This window comes from Polypterus senegalus, chromosome 6, assembly GCF_016835505.1.
Source record: "Polypterus senegalus isolate Bchr_013 chromosome 6, ASM1683550v1, whole genome shotgun sequence".
Taxonomy (NCBI): domain Eukaryota; kingdom Metazoa; phylum Chordata; class Cladistia; order Polypteriformes; family Polypteridae; genus Polypterus; species Polypterus senegalus.
In genome coordinates, this window is record NC_053159.1 from 77,143,694 (window position 1) to 77,168,498 (window position 24,805).

Consider the following 24,805-nt stretch of genomic DNA (forward strand, 5'->3'; position numbering starts at 1 on the left):
CACCTGTAAAAGAACAAATCCAAGGACTCTATCCAACTTTGTAATTAAACCCGTTTCCTGCATCACTCTGTTCAAATGCACCAACAGTGATTACACACATTGCTTTTCCTCGAACCTGGTGTCTACCCATTGCTCTCTTCTTTTTCTATTTGTTTCACTCTTTACCTTTTCAAAAATGACTACTCGTATCCATTTGCAACCATTCTTTTCAAATGATCGGAAACATCGCCACAGGGTATTAACCCCTTGAAAAAGAACACTGCAGCAGGCTAATGCAGCTAATCCAGTAAAAAAAGCTTAAAGTAAGTTTTCTCCAGAATTAAAAAAAAAATGTTACCAAAGGCTTAATTTAAATTGGGTAAGCTAACAGGTTAATTTAATATTGTTTCTTTGTATCAGTATACTGCTGCTGGATTATGTGAATTTCCCCTTGGGATTAATAAAGTATCTATCTATCTATCTATCTAGGTTATTGATCCTGATATATGTGCATTTAGCAACAAAATATTTTATATTGTCGGACCATCATAAAATATACATCATCATTTACTAGGCTTAAATTTTAGCCCGCTTCAATTATAAACCTGTCCAAGACAACACACAGGACCCATCCAAACAAAAGCAAAATATTATTTTTAACTCTTTAAAAATGTCATTATGGACAGACTTCTGCATCATGGGCTGGATGCAGTTGTAGAAAGAAAGACTGCTAAAAGTGATGTATGCATAAAGGGATTTGACTTACAGTATAGCTCTCTATTTTCTTGTAGATAAAAATGAAGAATAAGTGGGAAAAAAAAAATAATAATATCGGTGACTATAAAGGTACTGCTACATTCTCATCCACAAATTTTTAAACTGCAGATACTGTATGTGTTCCTATCTTGACACTACTTTCAACAGATATTTATCATTCCACTTAGGATTTTAAAACAATTGCTGAAATTAACCATAGTTCAGAATTTCTTTACATTTCTCACAATTTAGGAGTTTTTTTTTTCTTTTCTTTTTAAGAATCACTGGGGATAAAAACAAACACTCTACAAGGTAATTAAACTAAACCAAAAAAAACAAAAAAAAAAAACACACAACAACTTAAGGCTGGCTTCAATATATAGCCTCTAATTACATTTTCCAAACAATTGTATGCCATCAGGTGTTGGTTATCCTAGCCACCTTAAAAAAATGGGACTGAATTCAAACCTCAACACTTATCACAGCCAGGAGACACATATGAAGCAAGTTATAGAAGCAGTAGATACATGACAGGATCACATTTACATACACAGAAAGACATATTAAAAACTTCACTCAGGGAAACAGCATGCCATTTACCTCTGTATTAACTGAGAGTACAATAGAAACAAAATAGAGATAACCGAAGAGAGCATCCAAGATCAACAAAAGACACAACACCCTGGGGTCAAACAAAAGTGTAACAAATCTGAAAATAAACACAGCTGTTTCTAGAAGGCCTTGCACAGCAATCCACTACTAATAAGATATTCTTAACTATTGCTTTTGCATACCCAATATTTTAATCAGTATGTCATCAGTTAGTCAGTCAGTCATCATCCAACCCGCTATATCCTTACACAGGGTCACCTGAAGCCATGCCCAGCCAGCACAGGGTGCAAGGCAGGAACAAATCCCCGGGCAGGGCGTCAGCCCACCACAGAACCAATATATTCCACAATAGAGCCATGTAAATTGCAGGTTTATTCAGTTTAAACATCACATGGTCGTCAGATATGACACATTGAGAGAGAGATTAATTAGGAGCACACACTGTTAGCGCATTGCCACAACCACCACATGGCAAACCAACTCAGGATACCAGATTGGGAACAGAGTGCAGTCATGCAATGGGTGACACCTCAGCACCACACTGATTCAGATGGAATGGAACATTGCAAAGTTTTTCATGGTGGCTGGAGTGCCAACTCTGCCACCAACCCCCAGGTTTTTCCCTGCAGGTTGGAGGGCCTACATGCAGGGCAGGATGCAGATTAACGTTATACCCAGGACGGAGCAATTTCAGGTTAAGGGCTTTGCTCAAGGGCCCAAAAGAGTAGAGTCACTTTTGTCATTTACGGGATTCGAACCGGCAACTTTCCAATTGCCAGTGCAAATCCCTAGCCCAAGAGCCACCACTCTGCCCACAAATTAAGATTGAGTAAAATTATCAAAAGAGATAAACAAAATGCATTCTCATTCTTGGCAGAACTAGACAGAAGGCACTAAAAGCCCCAGACAAGCCATTATTCTGAAATAATGAACCTCCTACATAATCCAAACCAAGAAGAAAATTGCTGAACCCCAATTAACACCAAGTGCCACTATTTGTCAACCAGTCTAGGGTGCCCAATTCACACAACTGAAGCTTATGCAGCTGTAAAGTAGCAGTCAAGCAAAGAAACAAGGTCAAAACTAAGCTTTGCATACTATTTTAGAACAATAGAAATTAAACAGCAAATATCTTTATAACTACAAAGCTGTGTTTTGTTTGGGTGTTGACACAACTCTATTACAACTTCATATTTAATATATTTCAAATGTCTGATCTGCAATTTTGCGATTATACTTCATTTCTCAATGTAACAAATTACATAAATAAAACAGAATCAACATTGCTGTTCATCAAAAAAGTGCACATTCACTTTTCATGCACTAATACTGGGCTAGTTGAAAAAATAGCCTTATCTGCAACTCTTTGGATGTGGGAAGGAAATGGGAATACCTGGAAAATAGTCCTTACAAAAAACAGGAAGAATATGAAGAATATGCAAACTCTACACAAGCAGTGCCTAGCCCTGGATCTAAATACATGACTTGAACTCTGAGGCAGCAGAACTGGGAAATTCCTGTGGTGGCACTGATTTATGCAAACAAGTTCAAATAAGCTGGTTATCCCAGTTTATTATAAAAAGCAAAGGGTTTGACATGATATTTCTCTAACAGAGGTTCTCCAGTAAGGATTTAGGTAGAATGGATTTCATTTACACTGACACTCACACATACCTACTAGGTTTGCCCTGGTCATATGTTGAGTATTTCCACTTAAGTCAGTCTAAGGCCGGAGTTATACTTCACGCGACGCATGCTGCAGCGGACGCTCCTGCTACGTAAGCGTTGTAGTGTTTATACTTGCGTGCGTACTTCACGTAAATCTGGAGGAATCCACCAGGTGGCAGTGCGAGATATTATCGCGGTGAGAACATGTTGGCTTCTCTGTGTTGTGAATTACCTAAAACACCCATTAAATTCCGATAACACCTTACTGCAATATCTCTGAAAAGGATGTTTATTGATTAAATCCATAAATCCAGGGATGTATGTGTCCATTCCAGGAAGCATTGGGCACGAATGAGAAACAGTGCCTTGACGAGGCCTCAGCTCATCGCAAGGTGAATACAAGCACACACATACACTAGCGTCATTTTAGCGGCACCAAATCCCCAAATCTGCATATCTTTGGAAGAAAACCGGAGCACAGTGTGGAATACAAGCAGGAAATACCAGCAACATAACTCCCTGCGAGACAGCAGTGCTATCGCTCCGCCACCGTGACACCCCCATGTGTGTAATTATTCCCCCATGTGTGTATTTATTAACAGTATTCATTATTTAAACGAAATTATATGTAAAATGAAACATACACATTTTAATGCATTTCATCATGAAAGTGATATCAAGTATAAATCTAAAGATTCTAAATGTGCAGAGAGTTGGAATATCATACATTTAATTTGTTCTGTTTGGCGATCTATTGCTGCTTTCCGCTGCTGAAGCAAAATGGCGACATACAGATGCATTCGTGGTGCTATTATATTCAAGCGTCGCATATTCCCGATCGTAATGACATGATACATTTTAAAAGTTTCGCATACCATCTTTTGTGCCATCTATTTTTTATTGTTTTACTTTACCTGCTGTCAGGTCCAAGAAGCTCGTAGCGATTAAAAACTGGGATGACGTTTACGACCATCTGCCTTAATGATAAAGTAAACTACGAGGTTAAAGTGGACATTTCGAGATTAAAGCCGAAATTTCCACTCTAATCACAAAATACACGTTTTCACCGTGTCCTTTATTTTTTTCTCAGTGGCTCAAATATAACGCTATATATTATGTTGCTGTTGTTAAGTTGTAAAAGTTAAAAATTAAAAAAGACATATATAAATGACACGATACATTTTAAAAGTCTCACATACCATCTATTGTGCTGTCTATTTTTTTTTTTTGCAACTTCACATCGGCAACATAATATATAGCGCTGTATTTGAGCCATTCATCAAACAGCAAAGTGCGCACATCGATCCCCGAAGGAGGCTCCATAGAGCCTTGCTGTCACATGTAGATAGTAAACAGAGACTCTGACGTCACGTTCCGACTTTTAGCACACTGCGCCCCCCGACTTTTTGCTGGTACTGCAACTCGCGCACGTGTCGCATTAATTTCTGAGGACCTGCTCAGAGGACGCGTGAAATGAACGCTGGGAACGCGTTGCAGCCATGATGCGGGCACGTACGCGTTCTGAGCGTGAAGTATAAATGAGCCCTAACTGGAACCACTCTTCATTCTAAACCTACAAAAAGTGTACTTTTACTATAGAAAGTAGTGATGCTTTGATCAATCAGCTGCTCATCTAATTCATACATCTTCACTACAAAAGAATTGATTGGTGATCAGTAAATTGATTGATCACAAAAAAAAAAAACTTACCATCTGCTTTTCTAAGCTTTACAGTAATTTAGTTGCAGTACTCCTTAATGTAAGAGATCATGGTAGCTGAGCCAGTGCATGCGCCTCTTTGCTGCAAACGTCTTGTGAACATACACAAGACACCTTACTAGACAGATGAACTGGAATATTAGCCTTTGCATTAAGGAACTGGAGTTATAAATTAAGGAAAATGATTCAGAGGAGTCATCCTGTGCAATCAGACAAATGGCAAGAAAAGCTACTTTAATGAATTTATAATTTGTCCTTTAATTAAAATGAATACTGTCTGGGTGTGGGCGGTAAGCAAGCTGATGTTCAGCACAGCAATTCATATTTTTAATTGGAAAAAGAAAAACAAGAATTTGAAGTTGCTGAGTAGTAAATATCAAGTCTTTTTAGCTTAACAGAAAAATGAGTCTGTTTTACCAGTAAACTTGCTAGGCATGTTAGCCTTGTATCTTCTTGATAAAAATCTTACGAACATTTCATAGATTTGAAGCTTTTTAAAGGTTTGAACTGTTTATTATTTGTTTGTGCATGTCATACAATAGAAGTTTTGGTAAGAAACAAGTACTACATAATTAAAATGGTAATCCATAATTATAATTACACCGAAAAAAAAACCTTTATAAAAATAGTAAATGTTTATTTTAAAAACAAAAAAGATGCACTGCAGTAAATGATTAAAAATTATTAAAGGCTGCAAATGCAAGTATGTTTACATTTAAGCAGTGTTTAACTGCCCATATTAATTAATTGAATCAAGATGTGAAAATACATGTTTGTTATACAATTGGTGAACATTTTTAAATTAAGCTTTTTTTTAGATAAAGTACATTACAGAAGAAATTAAATAATATGACTAACAGCTTGTAATTATAAGAACCATTTTCTTTTCTTTTATGCAATACTAGCAAAATACCCGCGCTTCGCAGCGGCAAAGTACTGCCTTAAAATTTTTATTAAGAAGAAAATTAAACCTTTTTAAACTGACAGAAAATATACCAATAATTATTTGTTAAGGATCTCTTTGTATACCACATTGTGAGTTCGGCCCTCCGGTTGTAATATGACCAAGCTGTGCGCTGAGCTTACTCTTGAGCATGCAACGTACAGTTGGCAATGTGAACAGTAATCTTGTTTCAAATCTCACAGCTTGGATTGCTGCTGTCATAATCGGTTTGAGTTTCAATTATGACAGTATTTGTAGGACTTGTGTTGAAGAGACATTCGGCATCTGTCAAGCATTGTAAGTATATAACCGGTTTCATCAATAACTTCACATCCAGCTTTTGAGAGTTTAAACATTCATAAACATCAAAGTGTCCACTACTGAAATCGTCACCTGTGAATCTAAGATGTTTAAGAGGCATTGGCAGTTGTCAAAAGGTGTAAAATATTTGGCCATTTCGGTACACTTGAAAGCGACAACCGAACAATTCAGCGGCAGCCATCAACTCACGTGCAGAACCATAGATTAAGGGCTTAAGCATTTCACTCTTCTAGTGCTCCTGTGTAGTATAATTATCTCCTGTACCATCATCAGTCCACACCTTGAACCTGTCTCCGTCATTCAATACATAAGACACAATGTTCCTCCAGATTTCAAGAGTGAGCCTGATATGGCCGTGCAATATGTAACAAAGAGAATGGAAAAGGTAGGTGCCATCTCCGGGCATGGAAACCACTCGGTAAGTGACAGTTCTTTGATCGATGGTGATCACCTCGATAGACATGTTAATGGGGGTACGGTTGGAATGATAAAGGAAATGTGTACCTGAACAATGTAAAGTAAGTCTAAAATACCTACACAATAACTATAATCGTAATAAAAGAACAATAAAACAGCGGAGAAGCCGTGGATTAAATAAAAAGGCTGTAGTTATCAGCAGGGAGACATGAATCCCGTGGCAAAGCAAGGAAGGGAATGTAGAGACTGGAGCGACAGAAGGGCCTTATATAGGCAGGCAGGGGACCCAACGCCGCCTCACACGGCGACCGAGCTGCAGGCTATGGATTTATATATGTACGTAAGTAGGATTCAGTTAGCGTTGGGAACCCGTGTACCAAATTTCTTGAAGATGGGCCCATAAATAACAAAGACTGTTAAAAAGTTCAATATGGCAGCCGACAGTGGCATCATACCACCGAAATAAGCACGTACATTGGTTTCGGTTAGCGCAGGGAAGCCGCCTAACAAATTTCGTGAAGATGGGGCCATAAATAAGAAAGTTGAAGATGGCGTATGTTGTAGACCGTTATGACCGGTATCTGTAGAATTTCGAAATGAAACCTGCTTAACTTCTGTAAGTAAGCTGTAAGGAATAAGCCTGCCAAATTTCAGCCTTCTACGTACACGGTAAGTTGGAGAATTAGTGACATTGGAAAGTTCAATATGGCGGTTGACAGTGGCGTCATACCACCAAAATAAGTACGTACATCGGTTTTGGTTAGTGCAGGGAAGCCACCTACCAAATTTCGTGAAGATGGGGTCAGCCTTCTACCTACACGGGAAGTTGGAGAATTAGTAACGTTGGAAAGTTCAATATGGCGGCCGACAGTGGCGTCGTACCATCGAAATAAGTATGTACATCAGTTTCAGTTAGCTCAGGGAAGCCGCCTACCAAATTTCGTGAAGATGGGGCCATAAATAAGAAAGTTCAACATGGCGGATGTTGCCGATCGTTATCGACCGTTACGTGTAGAATTTCGAAATGAAACCTGCTTAACTTCTGTAAGTAAGCTGTAAGGAATAAGCCTGCCAAATTTCAGCCTTCTACCTACACGGGTAGTTGGAGAATTAGTGATGAGTGAGTGAGTGAGGGCTTTGTCTTTTATTAGTATAGATGTATTAAGGATAAATATTTTTACACATATTTTATTAGTTAAAATGTAAGTATTATAAGGAAATTGTGTTTATTCTAGTATTTTTATGGTCACTGAACAGTATGCCTACAGAAATTTAAAATAAGAAAACAACAAAAACACACGCACACTCCTATGGTCTATAGTTTAATTATAAAAATACCAAAGTTAAGACTTTAATATAGAACATAAGGCATCTACACATATGGCTATGCCGGAGCTTAGACTTTTAAAGGGTTAAAGGGAATCAAAATTGGTATCAGCCAAATCAGTAACATGAAATCAGTAACAGCCTTTAATAAAAACTGTACTATTTTCACAATCATCTTACAGCATACAGATAATAAGGCCAATATATAACAAAATTGAAAATTTCTTAAATAAAAACAAAGGACAGATAAACAAAGAGGGAGTACACAAATTAGCATAGTAAACCAAATCAAAACAGCAAAACAAGTAGTCCAGTGGATTCTCTCTATACAGGTCTGCATCTCTTCCTACCATACAGGATGACTTGTCCATTTCCTGCCTTCAACTGTCTCTTTTGTTTTGGATTTCTCTTAAGCTCTTGCACCCCCATGGCTTTCAACTCTAGACTTCGTTTGCATGCATGAAGAGGCTTTCACCTCAAAAGTAGGTTCAGCCAAACCCTATAAATCACTTCTAAAGTGATGGTCAACCCTATCTTTAGCCTTGCAGAATAACAGAGGGTATTTTAGAGGCCATTGGTGTCCCTAAACCTCTGAGCGTTCAGTTATATTCATAGCAACACATCTCTAAAGAAGTCTGCCTGCCAGACAACAGAGTTGTTTAAGGGACAGAAATTTTAGAATATTGTAGCATTTTTAAATGACTATTAAAATGAGCATCCACCCAACTAAAATAAAAGCAGAACTTCTTACCAGCCATAGCCAACAGATCAAATGCAATAAACCAAACAAAAAGTACTTTCACAATATAACCCTTTATGCACAAATGCAGAACTCAATGCTTTCCATGCATTTATTTATAGTTAAGCTCTTTAAAGAGTGTTTCTACACTAATTCTATACTGCAGTATACTATTTTCTTGAGAAAATGTGTTTTATTAAAAATATATCACTCATATCAAGTAGCCAGTTATCTGAAGGCCCAGAAGGAGTCCACACTACATACAAAACAAACAAAGGTTACCTAAAAATGCACTTTAAATGTAATCTGATATACAAACTTGAAACAAAAGCAAAACTCTAGAAAACTAGCATTTTACTTATTAGTTTCATTCTTAAATGATTCATTTCCAAAATTTGTATGAAAATGCTTCTAAAAGTATACTGCACATGTACATAACACCAGAGAAATATTTCACCAAATGCTATACAATAAACAAAATTCTGTTATATGTATATTGTTTTTTTTTCTCTCCTCCTCTTTCTCTTTAAGCTAAGCGTCTTCACACAAAACTATTTAACACACGACTGCCAACACAGCAGTCTTTTGGTTTTTTTGGCCCAAGGAGGGATCAAGGGGCCATGTAGGGGGAGAAAGTTTTCAGCACATTATGAAAACATTGCATGTTCCAACCAAGACTGCAGACTCTGACAAGCCCTTTAGTTTCTTACACAGAGCCATCCGATTTGTATAGTTATCTTTCTCATTTAATGTTGCATTGATGAAGGAAGCACCAGACTCTTCTTAAATTTTTATTAGTCTATGAAAAGGTGGAGGTCTCCAGTGACTAACCTTGTTTTTGCCTCATTTGTAGATCAATCAAAAAATGCTCATCATGTAACATGCTGCTAGCTGGAGCAATTCTATGACTTTGGAGCTGAAGAACTCCTGTTAAAAGTCCTTCTGACATGTTACAAGAGGCATATGTGGTGTAAAGCAGATTTCTGGGTTTCATCACAAAGTCATAACACATTTTGGATACAAAAAACTCTTCACGCTTCATTACATTTCTCAAGTTACAGTAAAAACACATCATTGGAGAGGCTCTTGTTCTTACATGTTTTTATATTAGTGAGCGTCACCTGCCATTGGGCAAGCCAATCATAAGCGCAGGGATGCTCAACACACCTACTTGGAAAAAGCATTAACCCCAGCAGCACAATTCTTGCTTGTGCTACCGAGGTAGAGCATCAAAAACATATATAAAGGAATACAACAACATGTATTCTTACATAGAACAAAAAAGACAACCAATTTATTAGAGTAATGTGCACTATTAAGAATGAAGGCTACAGTTAACACTTAACAATCATGTAAGTGCACTGTTTAATACTCACAAACAAATGCCCTGGGAAATGCAACAGCATAAGTAAAATGCAAAACAAACTTTCATATACTTTTGTATTTTAATATAAGCATGTCACACTCAACAAACAGATCATTGCACTATTCTCCTTAATCTATGCATGTAGCTCTAAGAATTGGCAATTAACATGTTAATGTTGGGACAGAATTCCCATTCCTTATTCCACAATGCACAAATATCTGGAATCTCGAGAAAGGGGCCAGTGTAAACCCTTTTATCACATATTAAAAGGATAAATAAAAATGCAAAAAAATCATTTTGTGGTATTTTCGAATTAAAGGGATAAATAAATATGAAAAACAGAACAATCAATCTCTAATAGTTTGTTTTTTCTTTTTTTTTTGTCCCCAAGACATATGAATGCCATTCATATTTGCTTTTGTCTAGCTGCAGATGTTCACCATGGCAAGACATGGACAAGCTAATAAAAAATGCAATAAAGAACTGCTTACTAAAGTTTAATCATTACCTAAAATAATTAAATCATTTTTAACTCATGAAAAAAGATTGTTTTCTACAGGCATACATTTAGTTAGTCAGTCTTTTAGGAATTCCAATTCCAAATCCAACACATGGTTCCTGATTGACTTAAACATTAGCATTGTCATTTATTTGTATCTAATGAATCTACAGTATGTAAACCATGAAGCAGGTAAATATTATTATATATTTCAACAATAAAAAAGGGCTAATGTGCTTTAGAGTAGTGTTTCTCAACCAATGCATCGAAAGTGCCTATTTTGTTATTGGCAGAGGGTCACTGATCGACAATCACACTTGCTTCATTCACCAAGTGTTGATCCTATTCTTGTATATCATGCTTGAATTACCAAGCAGGACCACCACCACCCCACTACTTTGACAATCATGTACAATTAACCAAGAGGGAAGCCCCTAACACAAAACAATAATGCTCGATTTGCAAGAGGGGATCCCCCTCCCACCTTGGATGGTTATGAAGCACTGATACAGAAAAAAAAAAATGGGTTGCGACACCAAAGTGGTTGAGAAACACTACATTAGAGTGTGAAGATTTTGAGGATAAAGGTTTACTTGTATAGTGGTCATATGTGAAATGGCTTGTTTCTTTAGAATTCAATGTTTTAGAGCAAAAGCCTTAAAAATGATACATCAACTGACATAGAATCTGTATTTACATGAGCATATTTAACAGCATCCATTTATATGTTCTAGAATTACACATTACACCTAGCAGTCGTGTCTCCTCTTCAAATGAATGTTGTTTTGTATATTTAGTGTGCATTTCTTAAAAGAACAAAAAGTAGTTATTTTTGAAAATAATGTCCTTTGTAAAGAAAAAGAACATGGTGGCACCCACTGAAAACAATTATATATGTGAATTAATGGACATATCAAAAAAAATTCCCATGCTTACAAATACTTATACACCAATCAGCCATAACATTAAAACGACCTGCTTAATAATGTGTGGGCCACTCACCTGCTGCCACAACAGCTCGAATACATGAACTCTACGAGAACTTTGAAGGTATCCTGTGGTATATGGCACCAAGATGTTAGCAGCAGATCATTTAGTCCTATAAGTTGCAAGATGGGAGTTTCATTGATTGGGCATGTTTTTCCAGCACATCCCATAGATGCTCAATCACATCTTGTCATGTTCTCAAATAGTTCCAGAACATTTTTTGTAGTGTGGCAATGTGCATAATACTACTGAAAGAGGCCACTGCCATCAGATATACTACGGTCATGAAAGGCTGTACGTGGTCTGCAACAGTCTTTATGTAGGTTGAATGTATCAAAGTAACATCCATTGTGTTACAGGAGCTCTTCAGTGGTATTGGACATGACGGGGTAGCCTTCTCTCCCCATGTACATCAATAAGCCTTGGGTGCCCATGACCATGTCGCCAGTTCACCATATTTCCTTCCTTGGACCACTTTTGGTAGGTACTAACTACTGCATATTGGGAAAACCTTAGTCATCTAACCATTACAATTTGGTCCTTGTCAATGTTGCTTAAATCTCATCTTCAAGAACTGACTGTTCACCTTAACTAAAGCACTACTAAATTAAGAGAGAAAGGAAAACTCATTGTTCTGATGTATATACAAAAGAACATTTAAATAGTAATACTGGGGATGGTATATTAATAATAACAAAACACCCAAAAAAAGTTGTTTCAGTTAAAGATTTCACCTTTAGCAATTAATAGTTTTAAAAAATGAAAACATAGCATACACAGTCCTGGTCTCAGAATACTTCAGAGGCTACATGATTTAAATTAACCTGATACATTACAAAAAACAAATTCCTGTTTTTGTTTTTACATAAAAAGAAATCTTTGTCTAAGTCATACAGTGTCATGTTTAGATCTCAGTCTGTATGGTTAAATTACAATGTGAAACTACAAATACTGTAGTATTACCAAGACATAGAGCTTGCTAAATAAGCAATTCATGGGCAAACCTACTTAATGCAGTTCAGGGTCACAGGGTCTGGACTCCAATACTAGCAGCATAAGGTGCAAGGTAGGAATCCAGACTGGATGGAGCAATGGTCCAACTCAAATAAAGCAATTTACACATAATCAGGTATTATGAAACTGAACCCAGAAAGAGTTACGTAAAGAACTATATAAAAAAATACTACTACACTCCAAGGTAACCGACGCATTCACCATACTCTATCCATGCACCCAGTTTCGAAAATCCTTAATCCATTTACAGAGTCATGGTGGGGGGAACCATACCTTTTTTCTGGCAACTGAGTTACTCAAGTATGTCATCTTTAAATGATTCATATGTATACTAATTTAGACTGCAAGTTTGCAATAAGAATGACTGGTTTATGAATAACAATGTAATCTGTATGCAGAAGCAAATGTTGATAATTGACAAATTCTCTTTATTAGGAAAAATACTGTGTAAATCTCAGTAATAGAAGTAATCTCATAAGATGTTCTGTGTGAATGAAATACATGTAAAAAGATTTTTAAACATTGCTTATTCAGCGATACAAAATAAAACTTCCAGCCCACTGATATCTAAGAAAGAAGATAGTGAATTTAAAGTGCAGGTTTCTGGAATGAAACGAAAACAAAGGATGATTTTGTTACATTAAGGGAGAGTCCTGCTTGGCATTCTGGACTACATCTGCTCATCTCTAAACTGGCAATGGGCATTTCACTAGTGAGAGTCTGGGTATCACTGAAGAAAGTTACAGTAGTCTAAGAATTTATGAAACAGGACTGTGGAAAGCGGTGGCATGGAAACAGAGGACTCCACCACAAGATATAGTATAGCATGGTTTCTCTGCTTTATTCTATGATAGGACTATTAATTGAAAAAAAAAAAATTCAGTTTTGCAACAATTGCCAAGCTCACACTAATGACTCAACTGTTTTAGTATTTATTTGTCCAAGTATAAATTTGAGGTTAAAGGATGAGGGAAACAATTGCTAAATCATTTAAAGCAAAATATTTTTTCCTAGAGTAATATCTATACTAGAACAAATTAAACATCTTCAGAAAGTATTTAAGACCCAATTTTAAAACCTGATTTAAACCCCGAGGCTCAATAAATATATTGTGGAATCTTTTTATGTGTTTTAACCAACTGTATTACTTTTTGCATCTCTTTGTATTTTTAAGTTCCATTATGGCTAGGAGATGACATACCTAGTTAACTTTCATTTTCGGAACTACTATAAATTAAACAACTTATTAATTTTAATAATAAAAAAAACACAACAGCAATGGACCCTAAAAATACCTGTACAGTATATTGTCCCAATTCAAAACGTATTTCTAAATTTGCTAGAGCAACATGCTGACATACGCAAAAAAGAAGCAAGATTGCTTATCAAAAATAAGTAGAGACTAGGGACATTGCAACCCCTAAAAAAGTTTTTGGAACTTTGAGCAATGCAGCAGAGAAAAAACAGTGTGAAAAAACACCAATTAAATCATTAACCATATCCTGTCAGCTTAGCATGCAGTGATCAGAGATGTTCTCAGCCTGCACAAGACCTCTTATACTGAAGTTAAGACACTTCAATGACTTGGTGGCCCTCCCACGAGCTGATGTAGCTTCTTTCTTCAAGTACAACTGCTCACTCATCCTTTGGTTTGAAAACTATCAGGCAGAACATGTAATGTAATTAGAGCACAATAAAAATGTTTTTTTTCAGCTAGTATCTTTTAATGAATCAGGCGTTTCTTCTACTGCATATGGAATATTCAGTGCCTTTGAGGAAATCTCTAAAATGCATGCCAACTGCATAAATGTAGTTGAACAGAACATGCCTAAAACACACTTTGTTGCTCTCAGAATGCAAATGCAAAAAATCAAGAAGAAATTAATGCAATGCTGCTTAATGAGTTACTCTCATTATTACTGTCAGGCATTTTATTCCCATTCTGTGCATGCAACAAAATTGTTTTTCCCCAATTAAGTAATGATTGTGATCTTGAAAAATTTTTAACCATTGCTCAGATATTCAAAAGCACACACAATTCAGTAATTTAGTGATTTAGCATGGACTGCCTTTTAAGCAGCATGTGTGAACACAAAGTCATTTATGATTTGCACTGTAAATGAAATGGACAGAAAATAAACTTGACTGAATCTGAGGTGACAAAGGACCAGACTAAGAATGACAATGGTGTGCAAATTAGCACTTGTAAGGTTCACCTTTAAAACACTGGCAACACCATGTAACAAATCCTGAGGAGGTACAGAACATAAATCATCACATATAAAAGTTGTGAAATAAAATGTCAATAAGCTGCTTATTAATCACCAGAACAGCCTTTCAAGAGCAGACACTAGCCGGAGTAATGCAAATAAGTTTTGCAGAATTCTAGGTAGTGAAAATGATGCTTTTTTACCCATCAGAAGAGCTGTCAACATTGGCAGTAACAGGTAAGAAGTTTCATGTGCCAGAAATTACTTTAATGTGTTGAAGTCAAAATGCCCATGTGGAGACCAGCTGATAGATACTAGTTTACACTATTTCAGTCAAATTTATCATAGATATCTGTGCCACTAAAGAACAGACTAGGTTGTACAATGGGCACTGTCCTTAAAAAATATATAAGCACTTGATAAATGACAGACAAATATGTGAACAATCTGGATCCATAAGAGCTGAAGCAGCTTCAAGTTTTCTTTGCAGCCACTTGAGAGCTGAGCTGAAATTGCACTTTAGTTAAGCATTAATAGAAGTATGTAGTGTAATTTTCTTTTGGCCATCCATGATGCAAGAATGTTAGTATTATTATTTTTTTAGACGATTTGAATTCATTGCACTAGGCTTTGTTCGATTTAGTTTAACAACACCTATTGTATCTCTGAAAAAGATACAAGAAAATTTAACTGGGATTAAACTAGGAATGATACGGATAGTCCAGATGTCACTCCCATCTTCCATATGTAGGTCATTGTTCCCAAACACAATCCATGTAAGACCATCCAGGGCAATTCATTTCATAACAACCCATGCCTTGAAAATTAGCAAATTGTTTTACTAAATTTAATGCCCCATTTCTGTAGTGCCGAAAATGCCCCATAATGTAAAATTTATTCATCAATTTATTTTGTAAACTACTTACAGTTTAGGGCTGTGGAGAACTAGTATCTATCTTGGCAGCACAGACAGCAAGGTGGGAACAAGTCAATCCCATAGTATGCTCATACATAATGGATTGTTTGTTAAACAAATATATAAACTGATATGAAATTGTGTTCTCTTGTCAACCTCAAAGTATACTGTGCAAGCATTTCAATAACATCACGTTTGGTTAACTACTCCTAGCAAAGCAGTTTACATACAAATGGATCTTGCTCACAAGTGACTGTTAATGAAATGCAATAGACTGTGAGGTGAAGCAGAAGGCAAACCTCCAGATGAAGCTCTATGTCTTTCACTTTATCAATATATTATTCTCTCTAATGTTTATAAACTGCAGCAGTAAGCAGGGGGACCAAATGTATAAGCAGTATAGATAAGATTTCCGAGTTTACCTTTCTGTGATATGGGGACAAGCTAGGCAATTCCGTCTCAAAGCAGAGTTGTTGCTCCTTCAAACTTAAATATATTAGTTTTGGACTATGAATATGAACTTTGGGTGTGTACAAATGAATGTCTACTGAAAAATTATCCTGGACTCGGAACAATCTAGAGAGATTACACCTTTCATCATGAGTGAAGAACAAATGGAAATCCTTCATAGCATGACAGAAAACTGTTATGGGAAGCAAGTGTGATCTATATGTGCCCCAACACTCATCTGGGAAAATACATTTAAATATTGATCACTGGAAGACGTCCTAAGCTCTGCTACATTTATCACAAAGGAATAAAGGCTCAGCTTGGATTCAATTTGTAATTGCAGCCACTGTGATTGCAAATATTATACTTTGTTTTCATTAATTTTGTTTTTCATTATACACAATGTTTAATAGCATTTATGGAATATAACAAAGTCCCTATGAAGCCTTCATAATTTGTCCTATAGACTGCTGCAGTTCCCTTTTCAATGGTGGTAATCCACCAAGTTCAAAATGCTGATGCCTGAATTTTAACTCAGATCAAACGCAATAAAGACATAACCCATCAAATGGCTCAACTGTACTGTCTGATATCAAACTTTCTCTAATACCTAGTTACAAAGCCTCACATTCTAACATTCTGCATTCCTTGCTGTGCATCAACTGGCCACACACTAGAAATTGTTTGCTTTTTCACGATTTCTAAAATCAATTATCTAACTGTAAGCAAACTTAACTTAGTGTGATTCTTAAGGTCTTTGAGGCTTCATTAAAGTTAAGGTTTAAATCATATCTGAAAACCCATTTTTCTCAACAATTCAGTTTATGTTCATTTTTGCAGTCATCATACTAATGCTTATTCTCTTTCCATGAGCACTCAAACCAGTTTTTTTTAAATATCAGATGATTAGTCATTGCTTATATTGACCTAATTCAGAATTCGTGTTGTGGGCTCACTTTATCCATTCTGACACCGTGCCCTTTTAATACCTATCCCAACAGTATTTGGTGCAATGTATAAACTAGGCGAGGATGCAAGATCCTTTATAAGGGGATTTACCAAGCCTTTCATTTATCCTGAATTGTAGTTACTTATCTTGTTGCATTAAAGTGTGCTACTTTAAGCTTTGAGAAGAAGAAAGGTGGAAGGTGCTGTTTTGGGTCCCTCGTTTTTGTCAGTGTTTAATCTTTAGACACTGCCCTGGTAACATTGCTGCATTTTGTCTTTGGCACAATACAAAACATTTATTACATTTCCCATTTTTATATGCATTACATTCTGTAACTGTCTCAACAATAAATATACCAAAATAAATTTATTGAGATACTAGTGACTGGGAGCCTGATCGAATCGGGCTACAAATTCTACATTTGTGAAATCCATACTTTCTCTGCAAAGCATTATTATTTTTTTAAGTCCTTGAAATGATTTTGTTATCATGACACTGATTTGTGCTTAAAATAGACCTTTTCGGCCGATGTAATGAAGAGCTTCCTGTTTAAACGGGGCTGCGAGACGTGAACTCAGCTCTTCTGCGCACCTCATTTGATTTTTTCCAGCAAACAAATTTTTAAAACAAACCATATTTTACAACTCTAATTAGAGTCGGAGTAATAAGTATGTTGCCGTGATTATTTTAGATCTGAGATCGGCTAAAATTTAAACAATGACCGTAGTTAATACCCAGCCGTCATTACTCAGTTTGCCAAAAGATGTCAGAAGGACGGATGCCAAAACCGAACTGGCCAAAGATAGACTGACGTACCAAGCAAATGGCGATACATTCTGAATTACTTACGGATCTGGAGTTGTCGAAGGGTTTACGTCAGTCGACGATGTTAGTCCTGGAAAGTACGCCCCACCAAACCAACGTTCCAAAAAGCAACCAAACTTACTGTTATCTGCTCGAACCAACACCGACTTAATATATTTGGCCGTCCAGCGGCATAACTGAAGCATTCAAACATCCATCCATCCTCTTCTGCTTTTCCTTGGTCGGGTCGCAGGGGTAGCAGTTTGAGCAGAGAGGCCCAGACTTCCCTCTCCCTGGCCACTTCTTCTAGCTCTTCCGGGAGAATCCCAAGGCGTTCCCAGGCCAGCCGGGAGACATAGTCCCTCCAGCGTGTCCTGGGTCTTCCCGGGACCTCCAACAAGTTGGACGTGCCTGGAACACCTCACCAGGGAGGCGTCCAGGAGGCATCCTGATCAGATGCCCGAGCCACCTCATCTGACTCCTCTCAATGCGGAGGAGCAGCAGCTCTGCTCTGAGCCCCTCCCAGATGACTGAGCTTCTCACCCTATCTTTAAGGGAAATCCCAGACACTCTGCAGAGGAAACTCATTTCAGCCGCTTGTATTCGCGATCAATCGAACATTCTTAGTCAATCATGCAATACTGTGTTCACGTTTGCCACATTATGCCACTAACTTCATTGCATGGTTCTCACTTGTATTGAGTCGAGGTATTGACGCGAACACCATACATACGGGGTACTGAGGCAAACACCATGCATACGGATAGTATCAAATTATATATAAGGATAAGTAATGTATAAATGGGACCCTAACTAAAGACCATGTCATATCAGGCACCATTTTCAGCAACAGCCTTCATTTAAATAGTATTAGCATGTCAGAAGCAGTCGGCAGTGCACTCCTGTGAAAGTCAGTCATGTAATGCAACATACCCAGCGACTTACTCCAACTAATTCATGACTCGTCCATTCACAGGGGTGGGCTCCGTGTGTGTGGGAGCTGACAGCCAATGAAAGCACATCACATTGCCCAGAGGGGAATGGGTGGTCTCATGGTCTGGAATCCCTGCAGATTTTAGATTTTTCTCCTGCCATCTTGAGTTTTTTTTTTTTTGGTTTTTCTGTCCTCCCTGGCCATCGGACCTTACTCTTATTCTATGTTAATTAATGTTGACTTATTTTATTTTCTTACTGTGTCTTTTATTTTTCTATTCTTCATTATGTAAAGCACTTTGAACTACATTTTTTGTATGAAAATGTGCTATATAAATAAATGTTGTTGTTGTTGTTATCTGGCAGTAAAATGCATATAAATGCTGCTACAAGAAATAAGAAACACGGGTGTGTTGGAATTCACAAAAGGAAAAGAAGTTTGTCTGTCTGATGTATCATGGTTCATGTACCACAACAAGATGAGGGGAAAAAAGGCCAAGATTGTGGCTGAACTTGCCATAGTTGAGCTAAGTTTGGCATTGCAAGTTACTTTTCAGTCATATAAACTGACATGGCCCAGCAAATACATGATCAACAGCCGTCAGCAAGTGTGACATAACCAACAACTATAACTCATGTAAAGTGACATTGGCTTAAAGATACATAAAGATTACCTACAAAGCAGGAGGTCATTATTGCGCAGTGAGGAGCACCGCTACCTTACAGCTCTCTAGACATAACGTATTCGCTCTCTCTGTAACTGGTAGAATTTTATTTTGGAAGGGTTTCTTCCACATGCATGCATTAAATGGAAACTCTACAGTGACGGTTTGAAAAGTGTTAACAGGACAGACCCTCCCACTACTATGGCCCCCATTTCATTTGGATGGGTCCAAAAATATGGATGAACACTTCTAGGATTAATAAAAGATTTGTCACTGTTCAGTTTTAAATAATGTTCCAAAAAATGTGAAGCTCGTCATAGAAGCATGTACTTTACAAAAGTTATTTTAACAGAAAACAATTTAAATCTTGAGAACCTTTATATTAAGATATAAGATTAAGCACTGCATGAAATGTCGTAACAGACCAAATTAGTTTAAGCAGCAAGTAAAGGAAGCCGTGTGTTTATTTTAAAACAGATTCAACTGAAGTCGGGAACTGGTCTGAAATGATATGACAGCGGTTGGGACTAAAAACGTCAACGTCACAAGAGCGCGCACGCGGTGGGCGCCGTACGGAATGTGCTTATTTACGGAAATACGAGCAAACCGCCGCGTTTGAGTTGCAAGTCAGGAATTTCGCTTGAATCAGATCGCTGGACTTTATACCGTACGCACCCGTGAACCCAACTTCCGATAAAATTTTCTTGTCAGCATATCCTGTTTACTCTGGGCCCTAACTTCAGTCTTTTTTTTTCCTTTTTCTAAGCCTTGATGCGTGCTTGCTTCCTTTTTTGACGTTGCTCCATTTTTGCAATGCAGTGCGCGCTTTGACTGCTCCGCCGCTGTAAGGAAATGCGCGTGCATGCGTGTACGAGCACGCGAGGGAGCGGAGTCGGAGGTGGCGTTTGGCCCGAGGAATGAGAGAGCAGATCAGACGCCGGCCACATCTGGGAAACGCCGCGGAAAGTTTATTTTCACTACAGCCTCCTTACTTAGTGTTCATATATTGGGCATGCGTAGGAAAAAAATAACTATAAAGTTCTAAGTTGCTTCGCCCCGCCTCTTTATCAGAGTCCACAACAAAATGTCAAGAATGCCCCCACCCCCTTAATTAAAAATAAATTTCTACATATCTGCGTGGCTACAATACGACTGAAAATGATGAAAACTCGTAAACTTTGCAGTTGCAGTTTTAACATGTTCACGTGAGGCTGCAAAAGCGAAAGAAATAAAACAAAAAAGGCACTGCTTTATGGATATCCGCGAACGGAAAGTCTTTTCAAAACAACGCCCATCTAAAAAGTTGAGAGAAAAATAGCGAGAGAGCCCAAAAAAAGTACTTTTGACAGGTGCAAGGGAAAAGAAACATTTTTTGGCAGCTTGGAGAACTTTTAAAAAGCTTACCGTTCTCTTGTAAAGGGGTAGTCACCTCGTCATCTCTGCTAACCTGGGTGATTATAGACGTGGACGGATTGTCCATTAGATCCAAAATTCCTGCGTATCCTTTTTTGCCTTAAATAGTTTTCTGGTTTCTCTAAACCCCCCGTACCCTCTTGATTTACAGGTATGTTTGATGCATAAGTATGTCTTTTGAAAATGGCAAATAAAGAAAACAAATTAAAAGGGGAGTTTCTTGTTGATAACTTTGTTACAACATGGAGCTCGCTCCCTCTCTCGATCTGCTCACAATTTCAAGATACAAACATGAGACTTGGCGGTTTCAAGGCGCCCCTCCCTCTTAAAGCGGCGACGAACCAACTCTCTAACTTTTCAACTTCTCCGTCTGGGGTTGGGCAGTAAAGCAGCTCTTCTGATTTGTTGTTTTGGTTGGTGAAAACTTACGGCAGTTGTATATTTTTTCATAATCACGACCAATTTGTGCAAGGTGACTGTATACGTCACAACGTTGGATGTTATCTTTTCTGCTTCGGACTTTATCTTTTCTGCTTCTGTTGCTCACTTTATACTAACAAGTTTACTTTTTCGAAAAAAAAGGATGGGGGTTTCAAAGTAAAGGTTGGTCCCGATCTAATTATGCAGATCCAGATCGTCTGGATTACTTTGATTTATGTGGGGACGATTCCAGTTCGGCGCAAAGACGATTCTTCATGTCGTCAGTTCGCACACTTCTCGACGGTCCGGGATTTTTCGGGTGATTTTCTATGTAATAACTTGATAAGTTATAGTGTAATGAAAATTGCATACTTAGATCTGGACCACCCTATAGTAAGTATCTCATCCTACCTGAAACCCCGAATACTATGGTAGCTGCTTCGTTTCACTACATTTCACTTCATTTTCGCCATCGGGTGGTTCTGGAGAGCCTTGAATAATTGTGCAATTCATCTTTTGTGCAAAGCGATTTTCACACAGGAATAGTGATTGCATGTCATCATGTAGTCTTTAAGCAAAAGATGATTTCTTTTACATAATCTTCCCACGGGTGCAAATTTGGTTCTTTGCTTGGGGATGATGATACCAAATTTGGCAGCGATCTGAAGTGAACAGAACATTTAAAATTTGTGACATAATTACAGAAAAGGCATGGATGAGTTTAAACATGAACGAAGTGGTGTAATTCTTGAGCAGTCACTATCAATGTGGAGTTTGTACATTCTCTCAAAGCTCAATTTGGAATTGTTTAAATTATCTCTTGCCTTTCCCAAGTGCTCTAGTAACCATGAAAAGTCTGTTGGGGCCATACTGGAATTTTCCAATATGTGTGCAGACTTTTCTATTGTAAACATGAACTTACCAAACTAATAATAGCTGACCCAGTTTTTGTAAAGACTAGTGAAACATGCAAGTTCACACACTTTTCACGTAAAAAAAAATCATTGAAACAATCAGAGGTGGATGCCTGGTTCATACTGATTGGCATCAGATTGTTTCAGCCCCCTGACATCATCATCATCATTTGACAAAAACACAGCAATACTCTTAAGAAAATCTATTGACAATTGTTATGATTTTGTGTGTTTTAAAATAAACTGAGCATTTGTTTTAGCGTCTAGTTTATATGAGTGTTTCCCAAAATATATATTCATTTTGAGGTGCTACACTATATTTTTAACTGTTTTTATTATTAATACTGTTTTTAGTTATTAAAAAATAATTTGTACCATTTCTGCTGCCATTTTGTTTTTCTCATTGTGGCGCTACTTTGAGTCTCCATTGTCACAATGAATTGTCAGTTACTACAGAGCGTGATGCAATTATCATCAGTGGGACACTAAAAAAAGTAGTAACAGACACTATCATCTTACTTTGCAGATACTTTTTAAAAAAGAAATCTTTCATCCCTGTGTTAAGAGCTTTCCTCAGTTTTTGACTTATTACTTTCGTTCTCCTTATCACAATTATTTCATTAGCGGTTTGATTGCCACAAACAATAGGAAAGATCTAGGATTTCAATTTTGGCTTTGGTTAACACTTCCTCTACTGCTCATTGCCATATCTTTTCCTTGCCACAGAAGCTATCAATTGTCTAAATTGAAATGGCAACATCTCAAGTTTAGAATTGAACAGCATTGAGATGAAAGAACACAAAACCACAATAAAATGGTAAGAATACGCAGAGAAAATAACAATGCATGACTCCGACTGCGAGGCACATCCATTATTAGTACTTACTACCACGCAGCCAGGTGTCTGTTGATCAAGGCAAAGCCATGCAAACAAATGAGAAAAACAATCTTCTACAATAATACTTATTGATTCCACACCACAATTCTGCACTCCTTCAAGATAGGACCATCACAATGGTGGCTTCTTTCCACAAAGTGGAAGAAGAAGTGGAAGGAGTAGGTTTCTTTGACTTTTTCAAGTTTAGCATGGTCTTTCTCAGCTATGGGTAAGACTCAAGATATGGTTTAATGCCTTTTGAACAAATACTGATATTGATCAGATAGATTTTGTTTTTCTTCAGATCGCTGTGGCTGCCTTTAAGGAGCAAATGGTAATGGACATTTTGTATCTCTTGGCTAGCATGTGCTGAGTGGCTTCAACTGGGAAGAGTCTAAATGCCCATTTAAAAAAAAGAAGAAGAAAAACAATTGGCAGTTCTCATTTTAATTCAATGACCTTCAAGTCCCATTACTAAACTGGAAAGTTCTGGGTGGACATTGTGAACGGGACCCGGACACAGACAGACGGACATCATTTGTTCCACCACACATACGTTTATTTACACCTATGTACAAATAGTTTTAGTGCACGAACTCAGTGCCTCCAGCACCGATCCCCCAAAGTCCGGGCCTTTCCCAATCTCCTTCAGGCCGCCTCCAGTCCTCTCTCCAGCTCCGTCCTTCTTCCACCCGACTTCCTCCTCGAATAAAGGGAGGTGGCCCCTTTTATTAGCACCCGATTGTGCTCCAGGTGGGTTCCGAAAATCACCCGCCGACATGCCCCTGTGTGGCAAAAGTGCCGGCTGTACTCCCGGAAGCTCTCCGGGTGTCCCTGCTTTTCTTCCCCCCAGCACTTCCTGGTGTGGCGGAAGTGCTGAAGTCCAGGGTTCCCAAGGCATCAGGACACCCCCTGGCAGTGACCACGGGCCCCTACAGGGTTGGGCTTCCAAGCCCTCAACCTGTGGCCCCCAAAGCAACCAAGGTGGCGGGCCCCACGTGATCCCAGATGGGCGCACGCCCTCTTCCGGTCCCTCAAGGCGTCCCGGCCGGGTCGTCGCCCCTGGCATCCCTGACAACATGTACACATACACATACACTCAATGGTACATTGAGCACTGCAGGTCCAATTGGCCCAGACCCTTAGATGGAAACAGGCTTGCAGCACCAGACACAAAAACAATTTCACATGCAACAAGGAACAATAATTATCTAGGTAAGTAATTAAATTGAGCATGTGATAAAAGTTGAAAATAATGCTTAAGAAAACAAAGCTTAATGTTATTACAAACAATAATAAGCTTAATAATAAGCTAAATTGCTAAGATAAGCTTATTTCTTATTTTGCACATCTGGTGGGCTGTGCCCCACTGGCCCTTTAATGCAGAAATGTCACCTCACCAGTTTATTCCCACATTCCCAACACGTACGTGATAACTTGCTACTGTAGTCTGACCAAGAGTGTCCCTCACAATGGACTGATGCTGTAGCGATAGAAGATGCCAGCGTGGCTACACTAGTGTAAATGCAGGCTTTTTTATGGTTGTTACTTGTGCCTTGGTTTTCAACATCAAGATATTTTTCACATAGAAGCTCTTGGTTAGTCATGTTTAACTCTGTAGGGTTCAGGAGTGAAACAGCTAAGCATAAAAATTTAACTGCCAGTTATTTTGAAGGTAAAAGTGTGATGGTTATCATGTGGCATATGATAGTATAGCAGCTTAAGCTGCTTCCATCTTGATATTTTTAAAACAAATATTCCACCCAGAAATTATTGTTTATTTTATCTGTTAATTACCCACTGTTGTTTGCAGTGAGGCGGCATGGTGGTGCATTGGGTAGCGCTGCTGCCTCGCTGTTAGGAGACCTGGGTTCGCTTCCCGGGTCCTCCCTGCGTGGAGTTTGCATG

General features: G+C 37.9%; 1 protein-coding gene across 1 annotated transcript in view; it reads right to left on the minus strand.

The window, feature by feature from the left end:
- The window catches only part of ctdsp1 (CTD (carboxy-terminal domain, RNA polymerase II, polypeptide A) small phosphatase 1), a 75,619-nt gene extending 54,641 nt beyond the window's left edge, over positions 1-20,978 (minus strand). The window contains exon 1 of the mRNA XM_039756372.1: positions 20,678-20,978. Within this exon, the coding sequence (XP_039612306.1) occupies positions 20,678-20,753 (76 nt within the window). The 5' untranslated portion in view covers positions 20,754-20,978. The remainder of the gene's footprint in view (positions 1-20,677) is intronic.
- Between the last annotated feature and the right edge of the window lie 3,827 nt (positions 20,979-24,805).